Source organism: Stegostoma tigrinum, chromosome X (genome assembly GCF_030684315.1).
Source record: "Stegostoma tigrinum isolate sSteTig4 chromosome X, sSteTig4.hap1, whole genome shotgun sequence".
Taxonomy (NCBI): domain Eukaryota; kingdom Metazoa; phylum Chordata; class Chondrichthyes; order Orectolobiformes; family Stegostomatidae; genus Stegostoma; species Stegostoma tigrinum.
This window is the reverse complement of record NC_081404.1, coordinates 12,963,140-12,989,556: the sequence shown is the minus strand read 5'-3', so window position 1 is coordinate 12,989,556 and position 26,417 is coordinate 12,963,140. Positions and strand designations below refer to the sequence as shown.

The 26,417-nt window shown below is 40.5% G+C and overlaps 1 protein-coding gene across 1 annotated transcript in view; it reads left to right on the top strand.

Annotated features, from left to right (window-relative positions):
* Positions 1-1,929: 1,929 nt before the first annotated feature.
* lmbr1l (limb development membrane protein 1-like) overlaps positions 1,930-26,417 on the top strand; it is a 68,687-nt gene continuing 44,199 nt past the window's right edge. Inside the window, exons 1-3 of the mRNA XM_048523519.2 lie at positions 1,930-2,085; positions 21,606-21,690; positions 25,593-25,626. Coding sequence (XP_048379476.1) covers positions 2,026-2,085; positions 21,606-21,690; positions 25,593-25,626 — 179 coding nt within the window. The 5' untranslated portion in view covers positions 1,930-2,025. The remainder of the gene's footprint in view (positions 2,086-21,605; positions 21,691-25,592; positions 25,627-26,417) is intronic.

Sequence of the window (26,417 nt, the reverse complement as noted above, 5' to 3'; positions counted from 1 at the left end):
ACTTATTAACTAGCCACCTATATTTTCATCCAGATCATTTATATGTGTTAAATAAAAGTGGACCCAGCACCTATCCCTGTGGAACATCACTGGTCACAGGCCTCTAGTCTGAAAACAACACTACCACCATCCTCTGTCGCTTGTCATAAAGTTAATTTTGTATCCAATTAGCAAGCTCACTCTGAATTCCATGTGATCTGACTTTACGAATTAATCTAGAACCTTGTCAAAGGCTTTACAGAAGGCTTAGTCCATCATACCTTCTTCAGTTCTAGATATTTTCTCATGACCGTTCAGAGATGTTGTTACACACCTCTGGCACAGGTAGGACTTGGGCTGGGCCTCTTGGCTCAGAGATAGGTAGGTAGCTCCTTCTGGACTGGTCCCATTACATAGTGTCAGACTCCTGTCTTTTCCCCCTATCCATGCACTCCATTTCTAAATATCTATCCAGTACCCTCTCAAAGGCCTGCATTGACCCTGCCTCCACCATTTTCCAGGCATTGGAATAATGAACAACAACTTTCTACTCGTAGAAAGGACAAATTTATGTGAAAAACAGCATCCAATTGCAGTATTTCCATAACATCGGAAGTGTCTTTACTGTAAATAAGGAATTTATTTACGATGGATTGAGACACCTTGATTAAACAAATTGTTCCAGACAGTAATTCACACCATAGGCAATAACAAAATAAAATACTGGAAATCTGGAGGATAACGTGCCTGAAACGTTAACGTGCTTTTCTCCACTGATCTGCGGGGTGTTTCTATCATATTCTGTTTCTGCCACAAATAATACATTGGAGATTTTGGGAGACTGGAACAAATGGTCTTGGAATCCAGGAAAAACTAAATCTCCGTGTTTGCCTCCAGGCGGCGATATGTTCGTGCTGATTTACATGCATGCAGCTGATGATTCGTCAATTTAAATTTCCCTCCTTTATCATTAATTCATTCAAATAACCGTTAGCTTTTCTCGGCACTCGGCGCAACAAAAATGCGAAATCTGGAGGGGACTGGCGGCATTCGTAATATTTCGCGAATGACAGCTTTACTGTCTGTCTGCATTTCAGATATTTACGAATTCCTCGTTATTCGCGGGGGATAAGGGCTCAGCCATCAAGCGGATACCGCTGCGATGTAACTCTTATAGACCGTCAACGCAACCGACGAGTCAATGGGGGAAAAACAAAATGGGGCGTGGGGCTGACCTTGCGAGTACACGGATAACAAGGACTGAGTGTTACAGAAATTAACAGTAGGGATTAATTGAAAGCATACACTTTGTTTAAAAAATAACGTTTCTAGATAACAATTTCATGTTTCCTTTTAGTCAGACTTGCTTCTGCCAATAAAAGTATCATCTCTGAATGTTGTACTTACTAAAGGCTACGCTTTTATATTAAGCAAGACAGTTTCCATTTCTTGTGTGTAAAGCTCATACCTTGCATACTAACTGCCTTGGTACACGGTTTGCTCTACAAACAGGGGGTTTTCCTCGGCCTATAGGTTACATGTTTCACAACTCTGTATTAGAGATGGCGGGGGGGACTATCTTTCAGCCACATTTCCAGATACTGATGCATGATTTAAATGGAAGATATTCAACCAGTTACAGGCTTCAGTGGAGCTTCTCGCCTTGTCATTCAGCTACTTCTCTGTTGGACAAAACTATGCCCAATCAAGTGTGCAAACCCTTTCTATTCGCTCTTACTATTGGCTATATTCTCAGCACTCGCACCGATCTGTTTAGCGCTGCAGCCAGTCGCGAAGAGCTTGGTATGCATTTTAGTCAATTATTTGCCGCGTTACATTAGAGCAGCGCTCTCCGCCAATGGTGTGCTGGGGACCATGTTTGTGCTTAGAGTTTTGTATCCAATCCGGGGTCGTGTTCTATGATGATTGTGCAGCATGAGGTGGCTTGGAAGTTTGCAGCTGTGTGGAGCTTGAGCTGTCGAGAGAGCTACAGCTTCAGAGATCGAGGTAGCAGGCAGTGTGTGTCCTCAGTCATGAAGGGTCGCGATGGAAGACGAAGTTATGATTAGAGCAAAGCTCTTCCACAACAGAGTTCGTGAGTGTATTGTAAGTTTGTTTTGGACTTCTGGTAGCGAATACTTTTGGCTTTCCTTTTAACTCTGAATTAAGTTAAAGAAGCATTACGCCCAGTTGAATTCAGCATCTGGCAAACCCTTTTGACTGAAAACAGATATAAAAGAGATAGTTGACAATCTGTGTAAATATGAGAACTATATGTCTTTCCAAATAAAATTTCATGTAAGATTTTAAATTTAAAATTAAATAATTTTGGGAGGAAGAATGAGGTGAGGCAGCATTATAGAATTTGATTAGGAAAGATCTAGAAGGTTACTTTAGTGTGCCATATAATGCTACCACTTCATGCTGGAGACCCCTTGGACTGAGCTGCATACATTTAAAAAAAACCTCCCTGTAAAATAGCAAGACAGTTTGGTTAATAAGTCATGTGGGATTCTTGGCTTTATAAATAGAGGCTGAGAGTACAAATACAAGGAGGTTTCAGTGAAGCTTTTTACAAAACACTGGTTTGGCATCAACTATATTGTGTCCAATTTTAGGCCTCAGTTTAGAAAGATGTGAAGTTACTAGAAAGGCACCAGAAAGACTCATGAGAATGATAGATTGCAGAGATGAGAGATTTTGGTGATCTGGGTACATTAGAGAAACTAAGGCAGTTCTCTTTTATGGAAGAAAATGTTGGAGTGGAAATTTTAATATAGGTACTCAAAATCATGGTGTCAAGATAAAACTGAGACTCCTACCTTTGGTAGGAGGATGAAGGATCAGAAGATGGTCATTTTAAGATGAATGGCAAATGAACAAGGTGGCATGAGGAAAAATCTTTTCTATACAGTTGGTGATTGCAATCTAGAATGCACTGCCTGAGAGTGTGGTAGAGGCTAAGTCAATCATGGTTTTCAAAAGGATATTGGATAATTATCTTTAAAAAGGAGGAAAAAAATGTGTGGTATGGGGCAAGTAGCTGTTGCAGAGAGCTGGCCTGAACACGAAGGACTGAGTAGCCTCCTTTCTGGACTGTAACCATTATACAATTCTTTTTCTCAAGGAATGAGAGTATGCTACCTGTATAAGGAGACTGTCATCATTGAGAAATGTCAGGAAAATGAAAGCCCATTGGACACAGAAATGTGGTGAACTGGGTCCAAAATTTGCTCTGTGACAGGAACCAAAGGGTAAAGATTAACTAGTTTTTGTTTAGTGGTGTTCCACAGAGTTAAATGTTTGGTTTCTTGCTGTTTGTTGTATATGTTAATGTTTTAAACTTAAAAGGTGGGAGGCATGTTTGGGCAATTTGCAGACAAAGTGTTGACCAGGTAGTTGGTAGTAAAGAAGAGGATAGCTGCAAGTCAATATTGACAGTTTGGTTGAATCGGCAGAAAAGCTGACAAATGGAAATTTTGCAAATGGAATTCAATCTGAAGAAGTATGAAGTTATAAATTTGAGGGAGGGTAAACAAAGCAAAAGAATGCACAACAAACAAGAGGGTTTTGAGAAAGGTGGAGGAAGCACCTTGGGTGCATGACCACAGGTTCCTGAAGATGGCAGGAAAAGTGGATTAGTTGGTAAAGAAGGCATATGGGATGTGTTCCTTTGCTGGGAATGATATTGAATACAGAAGTGGGGCTATAATGCTGGAACTATATACTTTTTTTTTGTTTGTACTTTTAGACCACAGCTGGAGTTGTGTATAGTTCTGGTTCCTGCATTATAGGAAGGACATAATGCAGCACCTCATATTTATCTAAATTAAACTCCATCTGCCACTCAGCCTATTGGCCCATTTGATCAAGATCCCATTGTACTCTGGAGATAACTTTCTTCTCTGTTTACTACACCTCCAATTTTGGTGTCACCTACAAACTTACTATCCATACCTCCACTGTTCACGTCCAAATCATTTATATAAGTGACAAAAAGCAGTGGACCCAGCATCAATCTATGTGGCCCACTGATGGTCACAGGTCTCCAGTCCGAAAAGCAGCCCTCCACCTTACCCTCTGTCTTCTATCTTTGAGCCAGTTCTGCATCCAAATTGCTAGTTCTCCTTGTGTTCCGTATGATCTAACCTGAGGAACCTTGTCAAACGCCTTACTGAAGTCCAGATAGATCATGTCCACTGCTCTGCCCTCATCAACCCTCTTTGTTACTTTTTCAAAAACTTCAATTTAAATTAGTGAGAGATGATTTCCCACTCTCAAAGCCATGTTGACTATCCCTAATCAGTCCTTGCCTTTCCAAATACATGTAAATCCTGTCCCTCAGGATTCCCTCCAATGTCAAGCTCACCGGTCTGTAGTTCCCTGGCTTTTCCTTACCACCTTTCCTAAATAGTGGAACCATATTAGCTAACCTCCAGTCTTCTGGCCTCTCTCTCCCATGGCTGTCAATGATGCAAATATCTCAGCAAAGGGCCCAACAATCACTTCCTTAGTTTCTCAGAGTTCTGGGTACACTTGATCAGGTCCCAGGGATTTATCCACTTTTTATGCGTTTTAAGATATCCAGCACCACCTTTGTTTGTAATATGGACATTTTTTTTAAGATGTTACTATTTATTTCCTCATGTTCTCTATCTTCCATATCCTTCTCCACAATAAACATGGGTGCAAAACATTTGTTTAGGATCTCGCTGATCTCCTGCAGTCGCCTTGCTGATCTTTAAGGGGTCCTATTCTCTCTCGCTAGTTACTCTTTTGTCCTTAACTTATTTATAGAATCTCTTTGGATTCTCTTTAACCCTATTTGCCAAAGCGATCTAATAACCCCTTTTTGCCTGCCTGATTTCCCTCTTAAGTATAAGCACAATGGGAGCACCAGAATCAGTCTCTGGGTTTGGGGGTGGTGGTGTTGGTTTGGGTGGGATGGAGGGAATGAGCTTTGAAGGAGATCAAATGTGATAATCTACTTCTCGAGGCATGAGGTACAACGTTTTCGGCATATTTGCCAAGTGTTTCTGACGTGGAGCCATAAAGTGAACCTTTAACCTTGTGGATGAACATTTAACGCTGTCAATATCAAACTTGGTCATCAATGTATTATTGCTGAGAAAAGCACTTGCTGAGTTACTGCACAAAGTAGCTTCTATGTTTTGTAGAATTACTGAGATAATCTGTTGCTTTTAAGTGTTCAAAGTTGACTAACATCATGTGGTAAGCTTATAACAATATGTATTCTTTTGAGTATTAAGAAATGAGTAATTGTGCACAACCATAAAAGATTCAAGGATGGACCACTAGCAGTGACATTTCCACCCCTCCCATCTTGGTGAGAAGAAAAATCAGTTAGTATGCCCACTGCTGATCTCCACCTAGTGATCCTCTACTTGAGTGAGTACAAGCAATGTAATTCTGTTGATACAACCTTCTGACTCTTTAAAAAGGTGAAAGTTTAATTCCTATTCCAGAGACTCGAGCACAAAAATATAGACTGAATCCCCCAATGCAATACTACTGCAACATCAGAGGTGCTGACTCTGAGGCATTAAATCAGTTTGCCAAGTTAAAAGGTTCCAAGGTAGCGGTTGAAGAACAGAGGAGTTCTCGGCATTCTGACCAATATTTATCTATTAATCCCACGTATGACATCACCAAAACAGATTGCCTCTGCCACTGACCGTGTCAGCTCCTTGCTAGCATAAGATTGTAGTAAAAAACGTTTTTGACCTGAAATGCTGCCCAAACTTTACACTGTTGCAAAGGCACCTGCATTTTCCCAGCATATTCTTTTCTACACCCATCAATTCCTTACACCCTTGTTCAAATGACCATTATCTCCTAAAAACATTGCAGAGACCATAACTATTATTTCCCCCACCTCCCCCTCAAACTCTGTGCCTGTTGTCGTTGATTATTATCTCTCTTCTTGGCTATAATCATTGGTTGAACCAAATCCCTTGATATCTGTAACCCTTTTGAGTTTCCAAGCCCATATCCTCTTCTTCATCACAAAGACTGCCCACTTCTGACTCTGTAATATTGCTTGTCCTTTGTCTCTGCTTCACACCAGCTGCTCATGACACACTCATCCAAGTAGAAACAGCCATAAAGATGTTGTTGGAAATATACACTTCAATAAGATGTTTGTTTATAAACATATGAACCACAAGCAGGAGTAGGCCATCCAGCCCCACAAGCATGCTGTACCATTCAATGAGGCTGATCTGATTGTAGCCTCAAATCCACAATCCTGCTTAACCCTGATTACCTTTTTTGTCTCCTTGCTTAACAAGAATCTATTAACCTCTGCCTTAAAAATATTCAAGGACTCTGTTTCCACCACCTTTTCAGGAAGAGTGTTCCAAAGACTCATGACCCCTGAGAGAGAAAAAAGTCTAATCTGACTTTAAATGGATGACACCTGTTTTTTTTTTAAAAAAAGTGACCCCTAGTTCTTGATTTCCTGGAAGAGGAGACATCCTCTCTACTGCACCATGTCAAGACCCTTCAAGATCTTACGTTTTTCTGTGTATAATGAGATGAATCTGCAAATTATTGTGAGCATTATGTCATGAGTTGCAGATTATGAAATCACAACAGTGGATTAGTATCAGAGGTCATCAGATGGTTTTGTAACAGTTGCAGTTTGATCCCGTTGTTCTTATTAACAATGTAGGATAACTTTTTGCTTATAACTGCAGAACACAGTCAATTCCTTTTTTGCATTGTGCTATCATATATCATTTTTCCTTGATTAAAGTTAGGACTTGTATACAATTTTCATCTCTGCCCTTCTTACCCACCTCCTGCAGCTTCTTTTAATCTCACATTATACATGTTACACCCTGCTGTATTGGATCAGCCAAACGATGTGCTCCTGCTACTTATCTCCCTGGTGTGTAACTAGCTACTAGCAATCGCATGAGAGTTACTTGGGTTTGTATAGTTATTCCCCAAGACTCCTTACCATGATCGCTCTGCAACATTAGACATTGTAGTTGTAGTGGCAATTTGCTTTTTGTAATGGCAAGTAAACACTGCTTTGTTTCATGGTGCTTTGCTCAGAATTTATTTGCCATTTCTCCTCAAATTCTGCCAGCTACCGTGTTTCAAAAGGATCATGCCTCATCTGCTCTTGACTAAATGATTAATTTTCATATCCTCAAATCTAGTTTACCATTTGTTTTTCCTGTGAACTTTGCCAACAGTTGCGACTTTAGTCCAATTTTCTGACTCCCTTATTGCCTAATTCCCAAAGGTAGTACAGATTTAAAGCAGATTTGGTTTCTTGTAGGAAGCGGGGATAATTCGAACCTGATGAAAGTGTAATTTATGACCTGGAGTAAGGTTACCTGACAATCTGTTTTCTTTGTAGACTTGATGCAGTATGAATGAATGAATGAATGAATGATTTTCTTGTCATGTGTATTTTACAGTCAGAAATATAGTGAAAAGCTTTCATTCATCACCAAATATGGCACCATATTTATACTTCAAGAGTAAGAGAAAAATGAAAAGATATTGTAAATTCCAAGTGGTGGAGGGAAATAACCTAGCTACTACTAGACAGTGGTTATTGGCGAGGTATTTGCCCCTGTAGACATAGATGAACCCATCATCCTCCTCACTAATTTTGACTGTGTGCATGCTTTCTGGTAGGTTTGGATGAATAATTAGTAAAAATGGAGATTTTGTTCCCCAGAAGTATTTAGCATCTTTGTATGTCCCTCGCTGAGATTGAGTTGGCTAACTGCAAAGATCAGGGCTCAAACCTGGAACCATCTGCTTTGTATGACTGTGTCACATGCTACATCACCATTTGATTTCTTATGCTTCTGGTTTGGAAAAAGGAACATTCATAACTCAATTTCATAAGAGGAATGACATATTTTTCTGAGCATCTGGTCAAGCAAAAGGAACATTGAATTTGGGAACACTAACAAGCTCATCCTGGTGCAACTGCTCCTAGGTGAAGTATAAACAAAATTTGTGTTAAAGTGACTATCTTCATTCTAGACTTTTGCGTACCTTTGTTAATCCACCAGATTCGTTCTAGTTTCCAAACTGGAAACCCTTTGTGGATTGGAGATAATGGGAACTGCAGATGCTGGAGAATCTGAGATAACAAGGTGTAGAGCTGGATGAACACAGCAAGCCAAGCAGCATCTCAGGAGCACACAAGCTGATGTTTCAGGCCTAGACCCTTCATCAGAGAGGGGGATGGGGAGAGGATTCTGAAATAAATAGGGAGAGGGGGAAGGCGGACTGAAGATGGATAGAGGAGAAGGTAGGTGGAGAGGAGACAGACAGGTTAAAGGGGCAGGGATGGACAAGAGAGTTGCAGTGGGAGAGAGATCCCCTGAGGTTTGTCCAGCGGGAGAAGGGTAACTTCTTCAGGTTAGGCATCCCTGGAAGAGGCTTGCAGTGATGTTAAAATTGTATCCGAGATAATGGGAACTGCAGATGGCTGACTGCAACTACTGTAGCTTTAAGTTGTAGGCTGTTACAAACGAGGAATTGTATTGGAAAAATTTGGCTTCTTTTTGTTGGGAATTTTGGTGTTACTGTTCTGTCCGGTGCAAGATGGTGGCAGAGTAACAGGGCTGCATGCGAGCTCTTACCTGGGGCCTATCCACTCCCATCTGCTTTCCTTCTTTGTTTTACTTTTTCTTCTGCTCTCTTCTTTCACTTTATTTTCCCCTTTCTTTTGTTTTTTTTTTCTTTCTTTCCGTGGCGGATTGGTCAGCAGCGAGAGCAGGCCGCATGCAGAGTGGCAGATGTGGCTTCTCCCGATGATAGGAGGCGTGTGCGTTCTCCTGCCATTCGGGACCTGTGGCAGCAGCTCAGCAAAGATGTTCTCCTGGTGTTTGGATGCAGCAGCAGTGGCAGCGAGAACATTCTCCTGGCAATAGGCCAGCAGCAGTGAGGTAATTCTCCTGGCATTTGGGGCCCATGGCAGCAAAGCTCGTCCAGCAGTTGGCAACAGTGGTGCTGGCAGCAGCGGACTTTTCAAGATGGTAGTGCTGCCAAGGTGACGTCTGCAGCCAAAGTGGGACTTGTGGCCCGGTGGCACCCTGGTCTGCCAGCAAAGTCAGGGACTCTTAGTTGTGGGGAGTGTGTGGGTTCAGAGGCAAAGAATTGGCGCCGAAAGTGGGGCGAGTCCTACATTGCTGGTTCCAGCACAGGCGGCAGTGATGTGGTGAAAATGTCCCTTGGGGCTTGGTACCAGCATGGACTGGGTCGGAAAGACTGATGTTCTGAACTTTTTAACTTCTTTATTTTTCTCACTTATTTCTATGGCCTATGATGCTCGTCTGTTTATTTCCTCTTCTAATTTTTTTTCTTGTTGTTTCCTAAGAATTTGCGTATGTGTACCTCCGGTACCTTTGTACCTACAATGGTGCTGTAATGTGGTGACTGTAAACTTTTTTCACTCCTCATTTGAGGAGTATATGTGACAATAAAGCTAATTCAATTCAACTGTTGTCAACGGACCTGGTCATATTAACCATGTTCCTGAGTACAGGCTTTTCAACCACATTGGGTTCCTTTTGAGAAAAGTCATTATCATATTTTATTGGGGTCACTTAGCTCAGTTGGCTTGTCATGCACAGTGATGCCAACGATGTATGTCCAGTTCCCATGCCAGCCAAGTCACCATGAAGGTCCCACCTTCTCAAACCCTCCCCTTGCCTGAGGTTTGGAGACCCTCTGGTTAAACTCTCCACAGGTGTCAGTCTCTGAGAGAGAAGCCCCATGGACCTGCGGGACTATGGTGACTTTTACTACATGTTATATGATGATAACAAAAGCCAACGGTCCTTTTGTAGGCTGTGGCTAAATACCAATTACCATTACAGAGATGTCAAAAATATTCAATGTAATTTTTTTCAAACACTTAACCTGAAGTCAACCAAGCCAGCAGTGCAAATCACACTTTTGCAATCTTCAATGCTGGTCAATTGTTAGAAACGGGCCCTGCCCATAAAAATGGCCACACACTCCCCATCGCATGAATCACCATAGATAATGGGAACTGCAGATGCTGGAGAATCCAAGATAACAAAGTGAGGCTGGATGAACACAGCAGGCCAAGCAGCATCTCAGGAGCACAAAAGCTGACGTTTCGGGCCTAGATCCTTCATTGGAGAGAGGGTTCTGGAATAACTTATTCCAGAACCCTCTCCCCATCCCCCTCTCTGATGAAGGGTCTAGGCCTGAAACGTCAGCTTTTGTGCTCCTGAGATGCTGCTTGGCCTGCTGTGTTCATCCAGCCTCACTTTATTACATTAATCACCATGCCTGGTTTCCCCAATTGTACCTAATTTGTGGGCCTTCAAAGCAGCTTTAAAAATAGTTTATTTTTAAACACTTTATTAAAGAGCTATCTACTGTACAGTATATGAATATCACTAGCAAAGTCTGTTCTTTTAAGTCATTAGCTCTTAAAAGTTGGCTCACTCTTACATGTTAGACTAAATTTTTTTTTTAAGTATTCATAAAGCTGGATTGGTTTGCCACTCTTAAATATACCAAGGGACAAGGATGGTAGGTTCTACATTTTGATATACAAAGAATTTGAAGGAAAGACAACTTCTTAAAACTCATGCAATTTTGTTCACTTGCGGTAAATGTTAGTTATTTGTGACTGAACCTGCTCTGGAAAACAAATGGACTTGAAAGTGAACATGTATAAAAATAAGCTAGCAGCGGTCAGCTTATGTAGTTTTAGAAGTGTCTTGCTTCACCTGCTTCATGACATTTTTGAGGATGTGATAGTCCATACCATCTGAAGGGATGGAAGCTGCATGTGTGATAGTGATTCAGCTTTCTCACACTGTTAGTTAAAGGATTCTAGTTTCCAAAAAGGGAAACAAGATAAAATGTGAATTGCCACTTATTTGTAGCTGTTTGATCTCTTTAAGCATGCTGGTGGTAATGTAACTGAGTATTGAGCTGGTAATCACCTTCAACAATTATATATTCAAACTAAATGCTGCCAGAACACTGTCCACTGGCTAAGTTTCCTCCATGCTGACTTCTAATATCCTTGCAATCTGACTTCTAATGTTAACTGCACAGTCACCAGTTGTGGAGAAGATTGGTTTCAACTTTAACCAAAAAACAAAATCTTAGTGTTTGACATCTCTCTAAGCTTTGCATCCTTCTCGGTTTTAATATTACTGATTCCTCCTTCTATCCCCAACCCATAATTGAAGGTGCTGAGGCCACATGTAATCGATCACAGCCAGGTGGTCAATCAGCAGCATAAAGTGGAGATCTAGGATCTTCCTTCTCTGTAAGATTGGGATCTCTACTGAATAAACTTAGTGATTGAATGATCAGGGAAATATTTGCACTTAAACTGGCTAATATCTCCTAAGGACTGTTGTGTGACACCTCAAATGTTAATGCAGCATCATAACTAGGGAGCAAATATGAAGGAAAATAACCTTACAACCCTGAGACACCAGCAAAAGGATGGATGGCTCTTTGGAAGCCGTGAAAGTCTTTGACCAGCAGCTTAGTTTGGGCTAAAACTCATTCAAATTTAGATCCTTTTATGCTAAAGTGAGAGTGAAAGTTTGTCATAATAATTTTGGATGTTTTGAGCTGACCCTAGTGTTAATAAATTCAGATGTCAAACATCTGCCTCACTGATGCAAAATAGTTCTTACCACTATAAGAAAGCAAAATTGTTACAATTTACAAAAGTCTTGTTAGTAGGCTACTCCTGGGGACAGTCAAACAGACTGCATTTAATGACAAATGAAATTTACTTGGAAATACTCTACCTGAAAAGCAGAAATTGCAAGTGCATGAGACCAGATATAAAACAACACAATTGATTTTGATTGACCGCTGAGTTCGGGGTGCTGTGGCGGCAGGCAGGGAAATGGAATTAAGCCTATAATCAGATCAGCCATGCAGGATGGAGGGCAGAATGGCCTATCTCTCCTTCAATTTCTAATGTTGCTATGAAATGCTGGAAGTACATAGCAGGTCAATCAGCATCTTAAGAAATAAGATGGTTTAGTAACCAGCCAGTGATAAATTGGCAATTTTTAGCCACCAAAGTGAATTTTACATCTAGCAGTCACTGGGGGAAAAACTACTAATCTGGTGCTAAACCAGAATTTAAGTAGTTAAACTAACATGCTGAAAACAGGTTTACAGACCAGAGCCTCAAACAAAGACAGGATATCCTCTTTGAACACTAAATACGCTGCAGACAGGCAAGTGGGAATTTGCATCACAGTATGTATCTTCACCCCTCTGCTGCTGACACTCTAATTGTGTTTGTCATCTACACATTTTGGATGATTCTGATGTTCTTGCTATTTTCCATTCTTCCCCTCTCTCAGCTTCAATTTGTCCAAAATTCTGCATGTTTTCTGTTGCGTGTTAAGGCTGTTTTTCTTTTTCACTGATCTGATCTATTCGAGTTCCAGATCCCCTATGTGTTAGTTAAAGCTCATCCATGGCTTTGTTACACCATGTCGTTGCAATCTTCTCCATCCCTGTATCCTATCTTGAGCACTTAGTTCTTCTGACTTTTGAATGAGCACTTACTGATTACAGCAGCTTAAAGTGACTGTCCGTCTCTTTCTTGACAAGCCTCCTGCTTCGGTGGTGAGTGATTGAGGCTATAGTGGGTCGCTTCCACCAATTCTACTGTGTAGTGGCTTTGGAGGAGAAGAAAGAGTCAGTCAGTCAGATTTGAGTTACAACTTGCCTTTGCTCAGTGTGCGTGTATGCGTTTTCAGGAAAGTTTCTGTTTTAGAATCCTTTATCTGAGCAAGAGTGAACTGTCAAGCAGAGACTATCTAGAACCTTTTTCTGGTTGCTCCCCATCCCCAAAGACTACCAAGGTTACAGAATCATTTTGATATTTCACTTGGGTCTTTCTTATACTTTGGAAGGCTCATGCCTTGGTTCAAATTTACTCTTGTTTGAGCTGCATTGATTGCAAATGTAGAAATGTGAATTTTCACACGAGTCCTTTTTAACCTTTTTCACTATTAGTTGATTTATTGCATGAATAGTTTGCTGTAAGATGCCCTTGAGGTAATACACAAGATGAGCCAATAAACAATGTAGTTCCTTTGACTTGAGTGCACAGGAAATAGACACAATTAGTAATGCTATTTAGATCTTTCAGGTGAAGCGTCTACCTGTCTGTCAGATAGGTTTGGCTCATTTGTATTAGCACCCTCTCCTCTGAGGTAGAGGCTTGGGGTTTGGGTCTCAGTACCATCTGAGTGCCGTGTTTTTGGATGGCCAGTACAGAGTATTTGCTATGATATTGGGTGCTGTCTTTCAGATAAGAAGGTAAACTTGATGCCCTTTCATCTTGAGGGTTATAAAACATCCAATGGCACTGTTGACAAAGGATGAGATTGTTCTCCCTGGCATTTTGGCCAATATTTAGCCCCCAGTTAATATCACTTAAAGTTGCTACGTTTACAGTTGTGATAACAAGGTGTAGAGATGGATGAACACAGCAAGCCAGGCAGCATCAGAGGAGCAGGAAAGCTGACATTTCGGGTCTGGACCCTTGAATTGTGCTGTGATTAGAGTTCAGGAGAAAGTCTTCTTTTGGCTGCAAAGTGCTTTGAGATATCTTGAGGTCATGAAGGGAGCTGTACAATTCTCCTGAGAGAATTCTAAAATATGATTTGAAGAAGTTTAACATCTTGATCACTAGGAAAGGCAGTTTTTGCCTTGCATCAATATAAACTTTGTGGGAGAGGGTCCCAAAAGCCTTGTATCAATCACAGAGTCAATATTGGTGACTTTTAGCTCACGCTCTTCCTTCTATTGCTGAGCTTATTTTTGGTGTTTTATTTACTGACATCCCTTCAACCGTATATGAGGCTTTCCAAAGCAAATTGGTATATCTGATTTTCACTGTTTTGGGGCTTGTCATCATCCTCATGTAAAATCTAATTCTACACTACTTAAAATTATTGACAGCAGTGATGACTTCTAACGTTAACCATTTCTGGTGGAATAATGTATTGTGTGCACATTGGGATAAACAGCACAGTGGCTTGCAAAGGAAATCAGGGCACTGATTGGTGAAAACATACCTAACCTTAAACTTCTTTCCTGTCTAGTAGACTTCTAAGTAAGGAACTCTCCATCATTGTGCTTACCTTGAATTATCTATTGTTCCTTTTTTTTTCACGCTGTTTCATCTCTTACTGTCTCGGCAACTTTTGAGCTGAGAGACAAAGGGATACTTCTGAACCCTTGACCTTTCTCATAGCTGCCAAGTTTGGTGTTGGATGTGAGCAGATTTGATTCTTAGTTGTAAACCTGTTACTAAAAGTTAATAGTTAAACTGTTGGTCTGCGGGCAAAAGGACAGAAAGATGATTCATTGTTGGCTCGTAAATCTTTATGCTTTTGGTTCGAGTCTGCAGTATAACCTACTTCCATCAACCAGCTAGAAGGAAACTGTTCTGGGCTGATTAAGTTCCTCCCAATGGAGTTTGTTGCAATGTTTTCCGAGTGGGACAGGATACTGGGAGCTAGGGATGTTTACAATCCCATCCTTCCAGCTGTGTGTGAAAATGTTCACTTGACTTCAAGCAGGAAAGTCTGTATCTTTCTTTCTGCTCCAGTTAGTGCTCTGGAGCCTTTTTTTAAACTTTTTTTAGGTATATAGACTTTGAAGAAAGGATTTATAATGTACAGTGCATTTCATATCCACTGGAAATTCCAAAGAAGATCATAGCTAGATCATAAATTACCCAAGTGTATTGACTGGCATTTACGATTATCACAGCAGTCAGTTTTCATAGTCAATGAAACATGCCCTACAATCAAAGATATAAATATTAAGTTTAATATGATTTAATGCTAGAAAACTTCCAGCTCTTCAAATTGTATCAGGGAGTCATTTACGGCACTCGATCCATTTGGGCTATCAAGTTACGAAGTCTTTTCTGTCACTTGAATAGTTCAAGAAAGATGCGAATTTTCATGAAACCTGTTTTTGCTTAGAAAAGAGAAAACAACCTTGCAGTTATATAGCCAATTTCTGACCTTTAGACATCCCAAAGTGCTTTGTACCTAGTTAATTACTTTTGAGATGTGATCATTCCTATAATTTGGGGGTACCTCCTGGGGATTCAAAGTTTTAAAATGTGAAACTTTCTGCTTCAGTTTGATGTTTAATATACAAATTCAACAATATTTTCTCCTTCCAATTTTGCAATGACTTCTGCTTATGTTTGGTAACTTACTGGTTAGAGAACTGTGGGAAAAGAGCCCATGGTGTCCTATTCTGCTAATGTGTATATTTTAAATGCACCTTGCAATTTAGAGAGTTGCAATGATTTCTCAGTATTTCTTAAACTCTGAAGTTGTGCATAATATTACAAATTAATAAAGGGACTTTTATGTAAAAGCCCCTACAGTGCGGAAACAGGCTCTTCAGCCCAACAAGTCCACACCAACCCTCAGAGCATTACACCTAGACTCCTCACCCGTAACCAATCTAATCTACACATTCCTGAACACTATATGGAGCATTTAGCACGGCCAATCCATGTAGCCTCCACATCTTTGGATTGTGAGAGGAAACCCATGCAGACAAGGAGAGAATGGGCAAACTCCACACAGACAGGTGGAATCGAACCTGGGTTCCTGACGCTGTGAGGCAGCATTGCTAACCACTGAGCCATTATGCTGCCTCTGACAGGCCCTGGTTGGTAATTGAGCTATGCCTGTAATACTGGAAACTATGCTTTTACTACAACAGCTTTTGAATAGTGTCTTTCAGATAACAAAACGTCCCAAGGCATTTTGCCAAAATATTTTAGCAAACTGAATTTGACACTGAACGCGGAATGATACGGTTGACCAAATGCTTAATTAAAAAGCTAGGCTTTGAGGAGTGGATCAAAGAGAAGGAACAGAATTTAGAGGCAAACTGGTTAAAGGTGAGAGGAAGGAAGTGGGGAGTGCCTGTCCAGATCTCCCTTTTAACCCACTTGTCCTTTCTCAGTAACACCTGAGGAAGCTGGATTGTCCAAAACATGAATTACTGAGTGCTGCTTTTGAGCGATTTTATATTTCAGTGCTGCCAGGTTTAGTCTGGAGCTATGATGTTGGGCAACCAAGCCAAGCAAATGAACAACATCAAAGACTAGGGAGATATCCCCAGGGTTGAAGAAACTTTTAGACTTTTTTAAAAAAAATGTATGTTTCAAGTCTTTGGAAATTTATTTTGGCTGTGATGGGCAGAGAAGGATTTACACTGGCCTTGTAATGTACTCTCAAAGCCATAAACCCCACTTTTTAAAAAAAATTAACATGGGAGGAGTTAACTGATTTTGTGCATATTGTGACTGTTTAACTTTACATCCTGTTCTACAAATGTATCAGCATTGCAGATTCTGGAGTGTGAAGAATTCCATGAGATAAGTGACTCCTGTGGTTCTTGGAATACAATCCATGGTTACAAGATAAGGAATTCAGTGTTAGATTTGTTGTTTGCAGCAGTGACTTTCTGTGTATGTCTGATCCTGCACAATTCCATTCAGTGATTAGGAAATTAACAAGGTTAAATTTTTGGCTTTGGTAGTGATGTCAGTGAACATGTTCTCCCTTTTCCAATGAGTCATGTAATCGCATCAATTAAATACTTTTTGTGTAATGTCACTTGCAGTTTTCAAATGGACTGTTCTCCACTAATAAAAATCTATTAAGATGCTTTTGACAATGAACTCAGGAATTTCATATGTTTTCAAATTTGTTTAGGATCCCTGGTAGACCAGTGAATTTTGACATGCTCAGTTACTTCAATAATCCCTCTGATTCACAGAAATATTGAATAATTCTGTTGAACTATTTGACTGACCATTAAATGTTCAGTACTTAAACTATACTGAAGTGCTTCAGCCATCTCGTGTGTTCTTCTAGGGCAGGTCAGAAACTAACTATCAGATCAGAGGTTCTTCTATCACTTAATTCTCAAAGAATAGCTGAGGTGATTTCCCACTGCCACCCTCTCTTTTTTGGTCTTGGTAGAGCACCTTCTCCTATGTGGACTGAGAACAAGACCTTTTTTAAAAACCTATCTACCCCATTACAATTGGGGTGGCATTTGCTCCCATTAAAAGCACGTATCTACTTGCTGATGTCAACCTGATCTCCATTTACCAGTGTCCAGAGTTGTCTGAATTTGCGTTCTGCTAAGGCTGTTGCTCTTGGTTGCTGTACATTTGAGCTCTCGCTCTCGCTGTCTTCATATTGAAAATTAAAACTACCTGATGTTATGGGCTGCAGTGTTTAAAAACTTTTCACTTTCTGAATGCTGGTGGCAACGTTAAGAGGAAATACAAAAGGTCACAGGCCTTCAGTGTTTGCAACACACTGATTTTTAACAATACAGTTGGAGAAATTGTGTGCCAAGTCAACAGTTTATATGGCCTGTGTTCTCAGCACCTTGTATGGCTGTGAAACTTGGAAGACATACAAGTCTTTTGGCGGGGCCGGGGGGGGGGTGGTGGTGGAGACGGGAATGGGGACCTCAATTTCTTTTGTCTGCTGCACATCATGGGGATATCTTGGCAGGACAAAATCACAAACGCGGCAGTTCTAACAGATACTCATCAGATAGATGTAGTTTTGGCTCTGGTTTGTCCATCTTCACAGGATGGAAGGTGCTTGTATGACCAATGACTTTCTATATGTTAACACAACTAGAATCTGATGACCAGTAGGATCCCCAAATGTGCTTAAAATTGTGACATGAAGACAATTATCACATGATTGCTAGTTTACGACAAAAAGAATGGTGACACCTTTAGGCTGATATGTATCAGTGGCAACAGATGCCAACAGTGACGACAACCCACGATACTTGTGCCAGGTTCTGCCACTTGGGTTAGTTTCTTCAGCTGTCAGCAAAGATGTGCTAAATGAAAACACCATCCAAAATGGTTTTATTTAATGCTTCTGACATCTCTTGTAGTTGGATGGATGCCAGACAAATGGAATACATGTGTAAAATAAAATCAACAATGAATTTTGCATCAAAGTCATGCTACAAAGCCATATGTTTTCTTCCAGCACAAAGTAAATTTTCTGCCGGAATGGTACGCAACTGAAAGAAACTAATGGCGAACAATTGGAGTTAATGTTTAAAATAAAATCCACCAAATGTGATTTTAATTTTTAGTTGTTTGGTGTATACTATTTGCAAGAATTTCATAGTGATGTATTTTATTTTGGTTTTTGGCCAAGCATTTACTGACTTGCTTTTTGGATTTATTGCAGTATGTCTGATAGAAAATCTGTGTCATATGTGGATGCCTGGAATGTAGGTTATATGTGCACCAGTCATCTATTGACACAAAAATACATTTGTGGCTTTTGGCCGTCACTTGAGACCTGTGCATACTTGTGTCTATTCTTGGATCTTGCATCAAACTAATGCAGCGTGTCTTTTTTGTTTGTATCTTTGCCCAAACTGAGGAACTGCTCATTTAATCTGTATACACGATGCAGGGATATGCTTGTTATTGAAGTATGGTTTAGGATTGGGTTCCACACATTTGGCAGCGCAGATGTCCCTGCTGTGTACAAAATGGGTAGGCTTTCTAGTTTACTATAGTAACAGCAGGCTTGGAGAAACTCAACAGGTGTGGAGAGAGAAACAAAGTTAGTGTTTCCAATCTGGCATGACCACTTCAGAAGTGGAGTCATGGGACTCAGAACATATTAATTCTGTTTTCTCTCCATGTCATGCTAGATTTGCTGAGTTTCTCCGGCACTTTTTTTTTTGTTTGTTTGTCTCAGTTGTCTAGCCACTGCATTATTTTGCCTTTATGTTCTATTTTACTCTCTTTCGTCTTAGTGTTCCCTTGTTTACTCCATCCCCTCCCCCATTTAGAGTTGGCATAATGAGTTGAGCCATTTATTTCCATATCTGCAAGCACTAAAGTCTAGGCTGCTTGTAAGCCTTCAGGGCCACTGTTTAATTCAGAGTAACGTAAGAATTTTATGTGGCTCTTTGACAGTATTTTACAAAAATAACTCAAAGTTTTTAATGTGTTTGTTTGGTTGTGTGTTTTTGAACTTCAGCAGGAATATTTCTGGGTAAAAGACCATTTGGGATCTGCAGCCCCAAAATGATCTGACCCTTCTTTTGAGTTAAGAGAGAAATTATTCTTCACCTCCCTTCAAAGTGTTGAGTTTTGCATAAGGGAACTGTTTCACAGCAGTATAATTTAAAGCTGCAAACGTGATCATTCTGCCCTCCTTTTTTTTTGCTACCTTGTGCCAGACCCATGTAATGCTCATGTTCAGTATTGCGAGCCATGTCTAACAGTTGGACTAATGAATCTTCATCTATTGAATAGTCGAGTCAGCTTGACAGGCCACACAGCATACTGTACTCTTCCTATGGTTCAGCGGTTAGCACTGCAGCCTCACAGCATCAGGAACCCAGGTTCGATTCCACCCTCTGGCGACTGTGTGGAGTTTGTACACTTCTCCCTGCATCTGCGTGGGTTTCTTGCAGGTGCTCCGGTTTCATCCCGTGGTCCAAAGATGTGCTGGCTAGTTGGATTGGCCAGGCTAACTTGCCCATAGTGTTCAGGAATGTATAGTGGGTTATCTCCTCTCATCTCGGAATCCCCACAGTGTGGAAACAGGCCTTTAGGCCCAACAAATCCACATTGGAGCATCCCACCCAAACCCATCCCCTATAACCCACCTAATCTACACATCTCCTGAGCACTATGGGCAATTTAACATGGCCGATGCACCTAACCCACCCATCTTTAGACTGTGGGACGAAACCGTAGCACCCAGAGGAAGCCCACAGACACGGGGAGAATGTGCAAACTCCACACAGACAGTCACCCGAGGGTGGAATTGAACCTGAGTCTCTGGCACTGAGGTGGCATTGCTCACCACTGACCCGTGTCACCCCACCAGTGTTATAGGGGGATGGGTCTGGGTGGGATGTTCTGAGTGTTGGTGTGGACTTGTTGGGCTGAAGGGCCTGTTTCCACACTGTAGCAATTTGGTGAGATTCTATTTCTTTTATTTGTTATCCCCTTTTTTGTTCACCTTTTTTAATGTGTTGTATTACTCACATCACTCTGACTGTGGTTGGCTCCTTTTTTTTTTGAGGGTCAGAAGTCAGACAACACCAGGTTATAGCCCAACAGGTTTATTTGAAGCTTCTCTCCTCCTCCTTCAGTTGTTAGTCTGCCTTGATTTCTGACTTTGTCCATCCCAGTCCAACATCGGCACCTCCACATCATGACTCCTTTTTGAGGGGGCTGTGATTTCCCAGGTGCGACCTTTCTTCCTGATTTCCTAGGTGCCCCCCAATTTTGTGATTGACTGACTCCTATCCGGAACAGTAGAGCAGACTAAGACCTGCCTCTGCCACTGCACTGTCACTGCTGAGCAGACATATTAGTTATAAATGGCATGTTCTGTGTAGCTTTAATAGAATGGAACCAGTTTGTCGGCAGGAATGAGCTGTTTTTCTCCACGTTGTTTGTATCATCTTTGGGTCTGGATCAGTTTAAATCATTGTCATATTATTAACAATTTTTTTTCAGCAGACTAATTTACACTTGCCTCAGTATTATAGTTCATTGTTTGGAAACCTGGAGCTTTCAAAAAAGATTGCACGCATTTAAAGAAATTACCTCTTGTATGATATTAAGAACAGGAATAGGCTATTCTGACCTCTTGAGCCTCTCCTGCCGTTTCAATCAGATCATGGTTGATCTACTCGTTGTTCCATATCCCTTAATATACCAGCAAAAGTCTATCTGTGTTTTAATATATTTAATACCTGTTCTATTTTATTCGGAATGGTTGGGGGAGAGTTCTGGTGTTTCCCCGAGACTTTAAAATGCAGTTGTGGTCTGGGATCAGTTATCTCCAGTTGTAGAATTTCATAGAGCATGATTTGTGGAACAGTGCAAGAGAAGGCATGCAGCTCTGTTCGTTAAATGTACTTGCATGTTGGCGTGTCTTGTGCACTTTTTGAAAAATTCCTTCTGTTTAGTAATTTTAAAATCACTGGTCTGAATGCAAAACAGAGTTTTAGTCCTGTTGCAACTATTACATTGAGCAATTCCTCCCAATTGAATTTAAGACTAGATTGATTTAGTAAATGCATACATGAAAGAGGTGCTGTTTTCAGAGTTTTTGTTGAAGTGTTTTATTTTGGTTGTTTTCCTGATCTTGTTTCTCCACTTCTTCCCGATGGCAGGTGTGCCACCCTCTGGTACTTAACCCAAATGTTAGTCCAGCAGTGAACACTGCCCAGCAGCTCTATAATGGAGGGAGGTGCTGCAGCTGATTGTTCATACCCCACCAACAGGCAATAGGGTTATCGTTTTGAGAGTGAGAACCCTGGTGTTGCTCAGCTGACTGCCCAAGGAGCCAACCATAGACTTTCTCAATTCCACTTTTGAAATGAGAGTTAGATTTCACTTTGTGCCTAAATTTCAGCAAGTGATGATTGGAGAAGGTGAATTTGAACATTTTTTTGAGTGGTATTTCTATTGTCTGATCTAATTGTTTCAGCTCTTATTTTTTTCTCATGTTCTCTCTCCACAGATCTGTGCACTACTGTTCACTGCTTTGTATGTTCTCTCCTATCTCGTTATCACTCGATTTAAGAAGAATGCAGACTTTGCAGCAGGTGACTTTTTTTACAAGAATCTTTTTCCCTTACAAGTTCTGAAATAATTTTATTCTGACTTTGTCTCAGGTGATTACCACGCCAAGGCTTGGGCTTAAGACCTGAATGATTTGATTCTAATGTAAGATAATGGATACTTTGAGTGCTGGTACCACCAGAGGGTCACTGATACTATTTATGTAATGTGTTGATGTAGATAAATACAACTTGGGTCCTTTGTATCTTGTTACTTCCAATGTGTACTGTAACTCTTGCTAAAGCCTAGAGGAAGGTTTAATGTGATACTTTCAGATGGGAGCATCCTGATCTTGGAGGGTGTTAACCGAGGGTATCCTAAACTAATAATTCTCTTCCTTCCCACCCACACGGGAACAGATTACATTGTTACTGTGACAGAGGTGTGATACAAGTGCAAGTTGTTGTGTAATGTATATCTGAAAAGGGTGGTGGCTGACAGCCTGAAAGTCCTGATGAGTGATGGTTTGTTTATGTGTGCAGGTTCCATCTAAGGTTTCAAAGTGAGTATTCTGTTCCAAGTGCACTGAGCGCTGAAATGAAAGGTGACCCTTTGTAAACCAAGTTGATTGGACTGCTGAGATGTTGAAGAATTGCATATGTTTAAATTGCAGATACTGCATTTTATTGTTTCAATGTAGGGGAAACAAAACACCTTTTATGGCATGATAATTGAAATGCAACGAAACCTGATTTTTTTTTTAAATTGAAAAAACAACACATTTTACAATTAATGTGGATGCTGGAAATCTAAAAGTGCTGATGAGACACAGTAGGTCCGCCAGCATCTGTGAAGAGAAAAACTGAGTTAATATTTCAAGTCCAGTGACCCTTTGTCTAATCCAAGACATTAACTGTTTCTGTTGCCACAGATGCTGCCAGACCTGCTGAGTTTTTGTCACTTTTTTAACTTTAGTGTTTTAATGATCTTCAGAAAAGATGAGTCCTAGCTGAAATACATGAGCTTGAACTATCCCATATTTTTATATCATTTGATAAATAACAGCTTTACTATCATTATTCGGATTTCTGTGGGCTGTTGATAAAGTGGACTGCAATAAAGAATTTGTTAAAACTTGATAGTAACACAACTTTAGAAGAAGAAAAATCAAAATTTTCACTTTGATATGCTCCTGAGCAATGACTAACCCGTTTAAAGTATTTATACAAAAAACTTTGCTACTCTGTCTGCACCCTCTAAAACCTCACTTTCACCCAGCTTAATCTTGACCTTTTTTATTTTAAAAATTCATACTATTTACCTGGTGCAGCTCTGAATGATAAAATTCAAGGTTTTTTTTTGCATCAAGAAAGCTGAGTGATGTAGACTCTTGCCAGCAGCATGGTGACTTTTTTTTTTGCAAAAAGCCTTGCCATCAATTAATGTGCAATTGTCTTTGTCACTCTTGTCAATGCTGTTATCGTATTTTTAAAAGTCACGACAGCTCTCCCAATGCAGAACCTTGCCCTCAGGAGAAGTGGTTGGGAGGGAGAGGAGGATTTGTTCCATCAGATTCATATTAAATGTTGAGACTTGTTTTCACTCACAGGGCATGGTTCCATTGTTGGGTTTGTTTCGAAGGCTGTTTAATTTACTCTAAGGTTATTATCGCTTACCCTGTCAGCTGAGCTGGGGTTTGTGTGGAAAAATTGAAAGACAAGGGCTATTTTTAGCAGTGATTGGAAAATAAACACAACATCTTGTTGATCATCTTGTATATCTTTATAACCACACTCAGCTGCTTCATTTTGTCCAGTTGTTGACAGAATCATGCAGTGCTGATCATTTTAATTATTCTATGAAAAATAAATAGTTTAATGTTTTAATGCCTGCTGCTGGTGAAATCCTGAGTTGTCCTTCACAGATGATTATTTAACCCCAGGGGTACCAATGTTGTTGGTTATAGAGGTCCTACTTCCTCCCTTGTTGAGGTCAGCTCATTCCTTGCAGGCAAGGATTTGGCTAGTTTGATTCACCTGCGTACTTCTAAAGCTTTTGCTGCTGTTTGAGGTTAGGCAGAGTAGTAACCTCCAAATTCTGACTTCACAGACCAATACAACCAACAGCTGCAGGGGCTATTTTTATTCACGTTTTCATGTTGTTTCAGTTATTCATATGGTGCCAAGACTGCCTATTATTTGATAGGGTCATGTACCGACGGACAGGCAGTGACGTCTGAGTATGGCTTAAACCTCCTTAGCTTCTTGTTAAATGTTCTGGACATATTCCTCTCCTAATGAAGAGTGTGTATTGGCATATTACTGTAGCCACAAATATCACCAGAGCCATTGATGAAATGCTGCTCAGTTGAGTTTTTTGGGTGAAAACAAATTATCCTGTAGATTTTGATTTTTGGGCTACAGTAGTCTTGGGAGGTGTGAAAAATACATGTTGATGTAATTTGATAAAATGATGTCAAGCTGAAGACTGAGATCAGAAATTGGCTGCCTAAAAACTTGCCAAAGAAACTTGAGTGTGGAAACAGAGGTTGTTGTGAGATTTCAGAGCTTGGGGTATAGACCTCTGAAGGCATGGCTATTAATGGTGGGTGAAGTGAAGTCAGACATACAGCTGGTGAGAACTGGCCCTTCTTACAGAAGACTAAGAAAATAGAATACTGCCCAAAATTAGCCTTTTTATTTTCAGATCTGACCTTTAAAGATGTTTTTTGCTCTTGTTCCTTTGAGATATGGTGTGGTTGAGGCAGATCTGAAGCATTAACAAAAAAGGTGGCAAAGTGAAGTAGAATCTAGCTATATTGGCCAAAGAAAAATGTCAATCCCAACTGTCACCCTGTGCAAGGTTTCGATGGAGGATCCCTATTTGAGGGTCACCCTCCAAATAATGCATGTTTCTCCCACATTGGGACTGTTTCCAAATGTAGAGAAAAAGGATCTGTTATTGTTTTGTTTTTTTTGAGAAAAGTTTTCTTTTTTAAAAAAAATATTGTTTATGGGATTTGAGCGTTGCTGCCTAGGCCAGCTTTTTTGCCCATCCTTAAACGCCCTGGAGAAGGTGGTAGTGAACTGCTGCATTCTTTTGGGTGTGGGGTCACTGATCATGCTAAAGCTTCTTTTTTTGGTCTGTTGAAGTCATTGTTAAAACCAGAGAACTATAAAGTAACTTCTAGAAAAGTGAAGTGCTTGAACTAGGTTGATTTACAGTGCGCAAGTACAAATCTGGAGAGCTCCAAGAGGGATGGAGAATTAAACTGGTGATTTAGAGTGAAGCTAAATTAGTGGGGATGGGGCTGGGATTGGAGGGCAGGGGCACAAGATAGTGGATATGTGGAAAAAACTCTCTAGGTTGGTCTGAGATGAAATAAAACTTCCAAATAGAATTGAATTGTTGTCTGTTCAGAATGAAGATTTGAAGTTGATAGAGATGGAACTGTTTGTTTTACTTCTGGAAAGGAACTTGGCTTCCTCTTCTCAGTAGAGCATCTGTGATGGAATAATCATGCATAGTCTCTGGGTGATGTGACCTTGATGTCAGATGGCTTTTTTCTGATTCACTCTGTGTTCTTAAGACTGGAAGTTAAATCAAAATGATATTTCTGAGAATGAAAACCTGGAATATATTAAATGTTTTCTATCTTTTATAGTCCTTTAAGTCTTGAACCAAGATGACTAACACCTGAAGTTTGGAAGTGAAGCTTATGATATCGGAGTACTGTTGGGACTCTGACAACTTGATTAGCCTGAAAGGTGTTACAGAGCATCTTCCTAGTTGAATCCTAAAAATCTATCGTTGTATATATTTTCCCACCATCAGGAAAGTAGCCATGTGGCCAATTGTACATTTAATCAGCAAAGAAATCCATTGTTGTAAGAATAATGCAGTAATTCTAACATGTAACATGTAATATGAAATTATCTATCTTTAGACAATAATGAAGATGCAACAGTAAATCGAATCACGTAAGTGTGACTTTTTTGATTTTTATATTAAGCTCAATCTTCTACTTTAATCTTCTTTCATTAAAACCACCTATGTTTATAATCCTGTTGATCTGGCCTAAAAGAAGATCACTGGGAACTACTTCCTTCAACCACAAATTTATAATAATGACACTGTATTGTAGTTTAGTCTCAGTCAAACTGATGTCTCAAAAGTGTGGAGCTAGATGAACAAAGCAGGCCAAGCAGCATCTTAGGAGCAGAAAATCTAACGTTTCGAGCCTAGACCCTCCTTCAGAAATGTGGCAGGGGAAGAGGGTTTTGAAATAAATAGGGAGAGAAGGGGAGGCGGATAGAGGAGAAGATAGGTGGGGAGGGAACAGGCAGGGGTGGAGCCAGTAGAGGTGAGTGTAGGTGAGGAGTAGGGAGGGGATAGGTCAGTCTGGGGAGGATGGACAGGTTAAGGGGGTGGGATGAGGTCAGTGGGAAGGAAATGGAGGTGCAGCTTGAGGTGGGAGGAGGGGATAGGTGAGAGGAAGAACAGGTTAGGGAGGCGGGGACGAGCTGGGCTGGTTTTGGGATGCAGTAGGGGGAGGGAGATTTTGAAGCTTGTGAAATCCACATTGATACCATTTGGGCTGCAGGGTTCCCAAGCAGAATAGGAGTTGCTGTACTGCAACCTTTGGGTGGCATCGTTGTGGCACTGCAGGAGGCCTAGGATGGACATCTCATCTGAGGAATGGACGGGGGAGTTGAAAATGGTTCGTGACTGGGAGGTGCAGTTTATTGGGATTGGCAACTGGAACATAGCT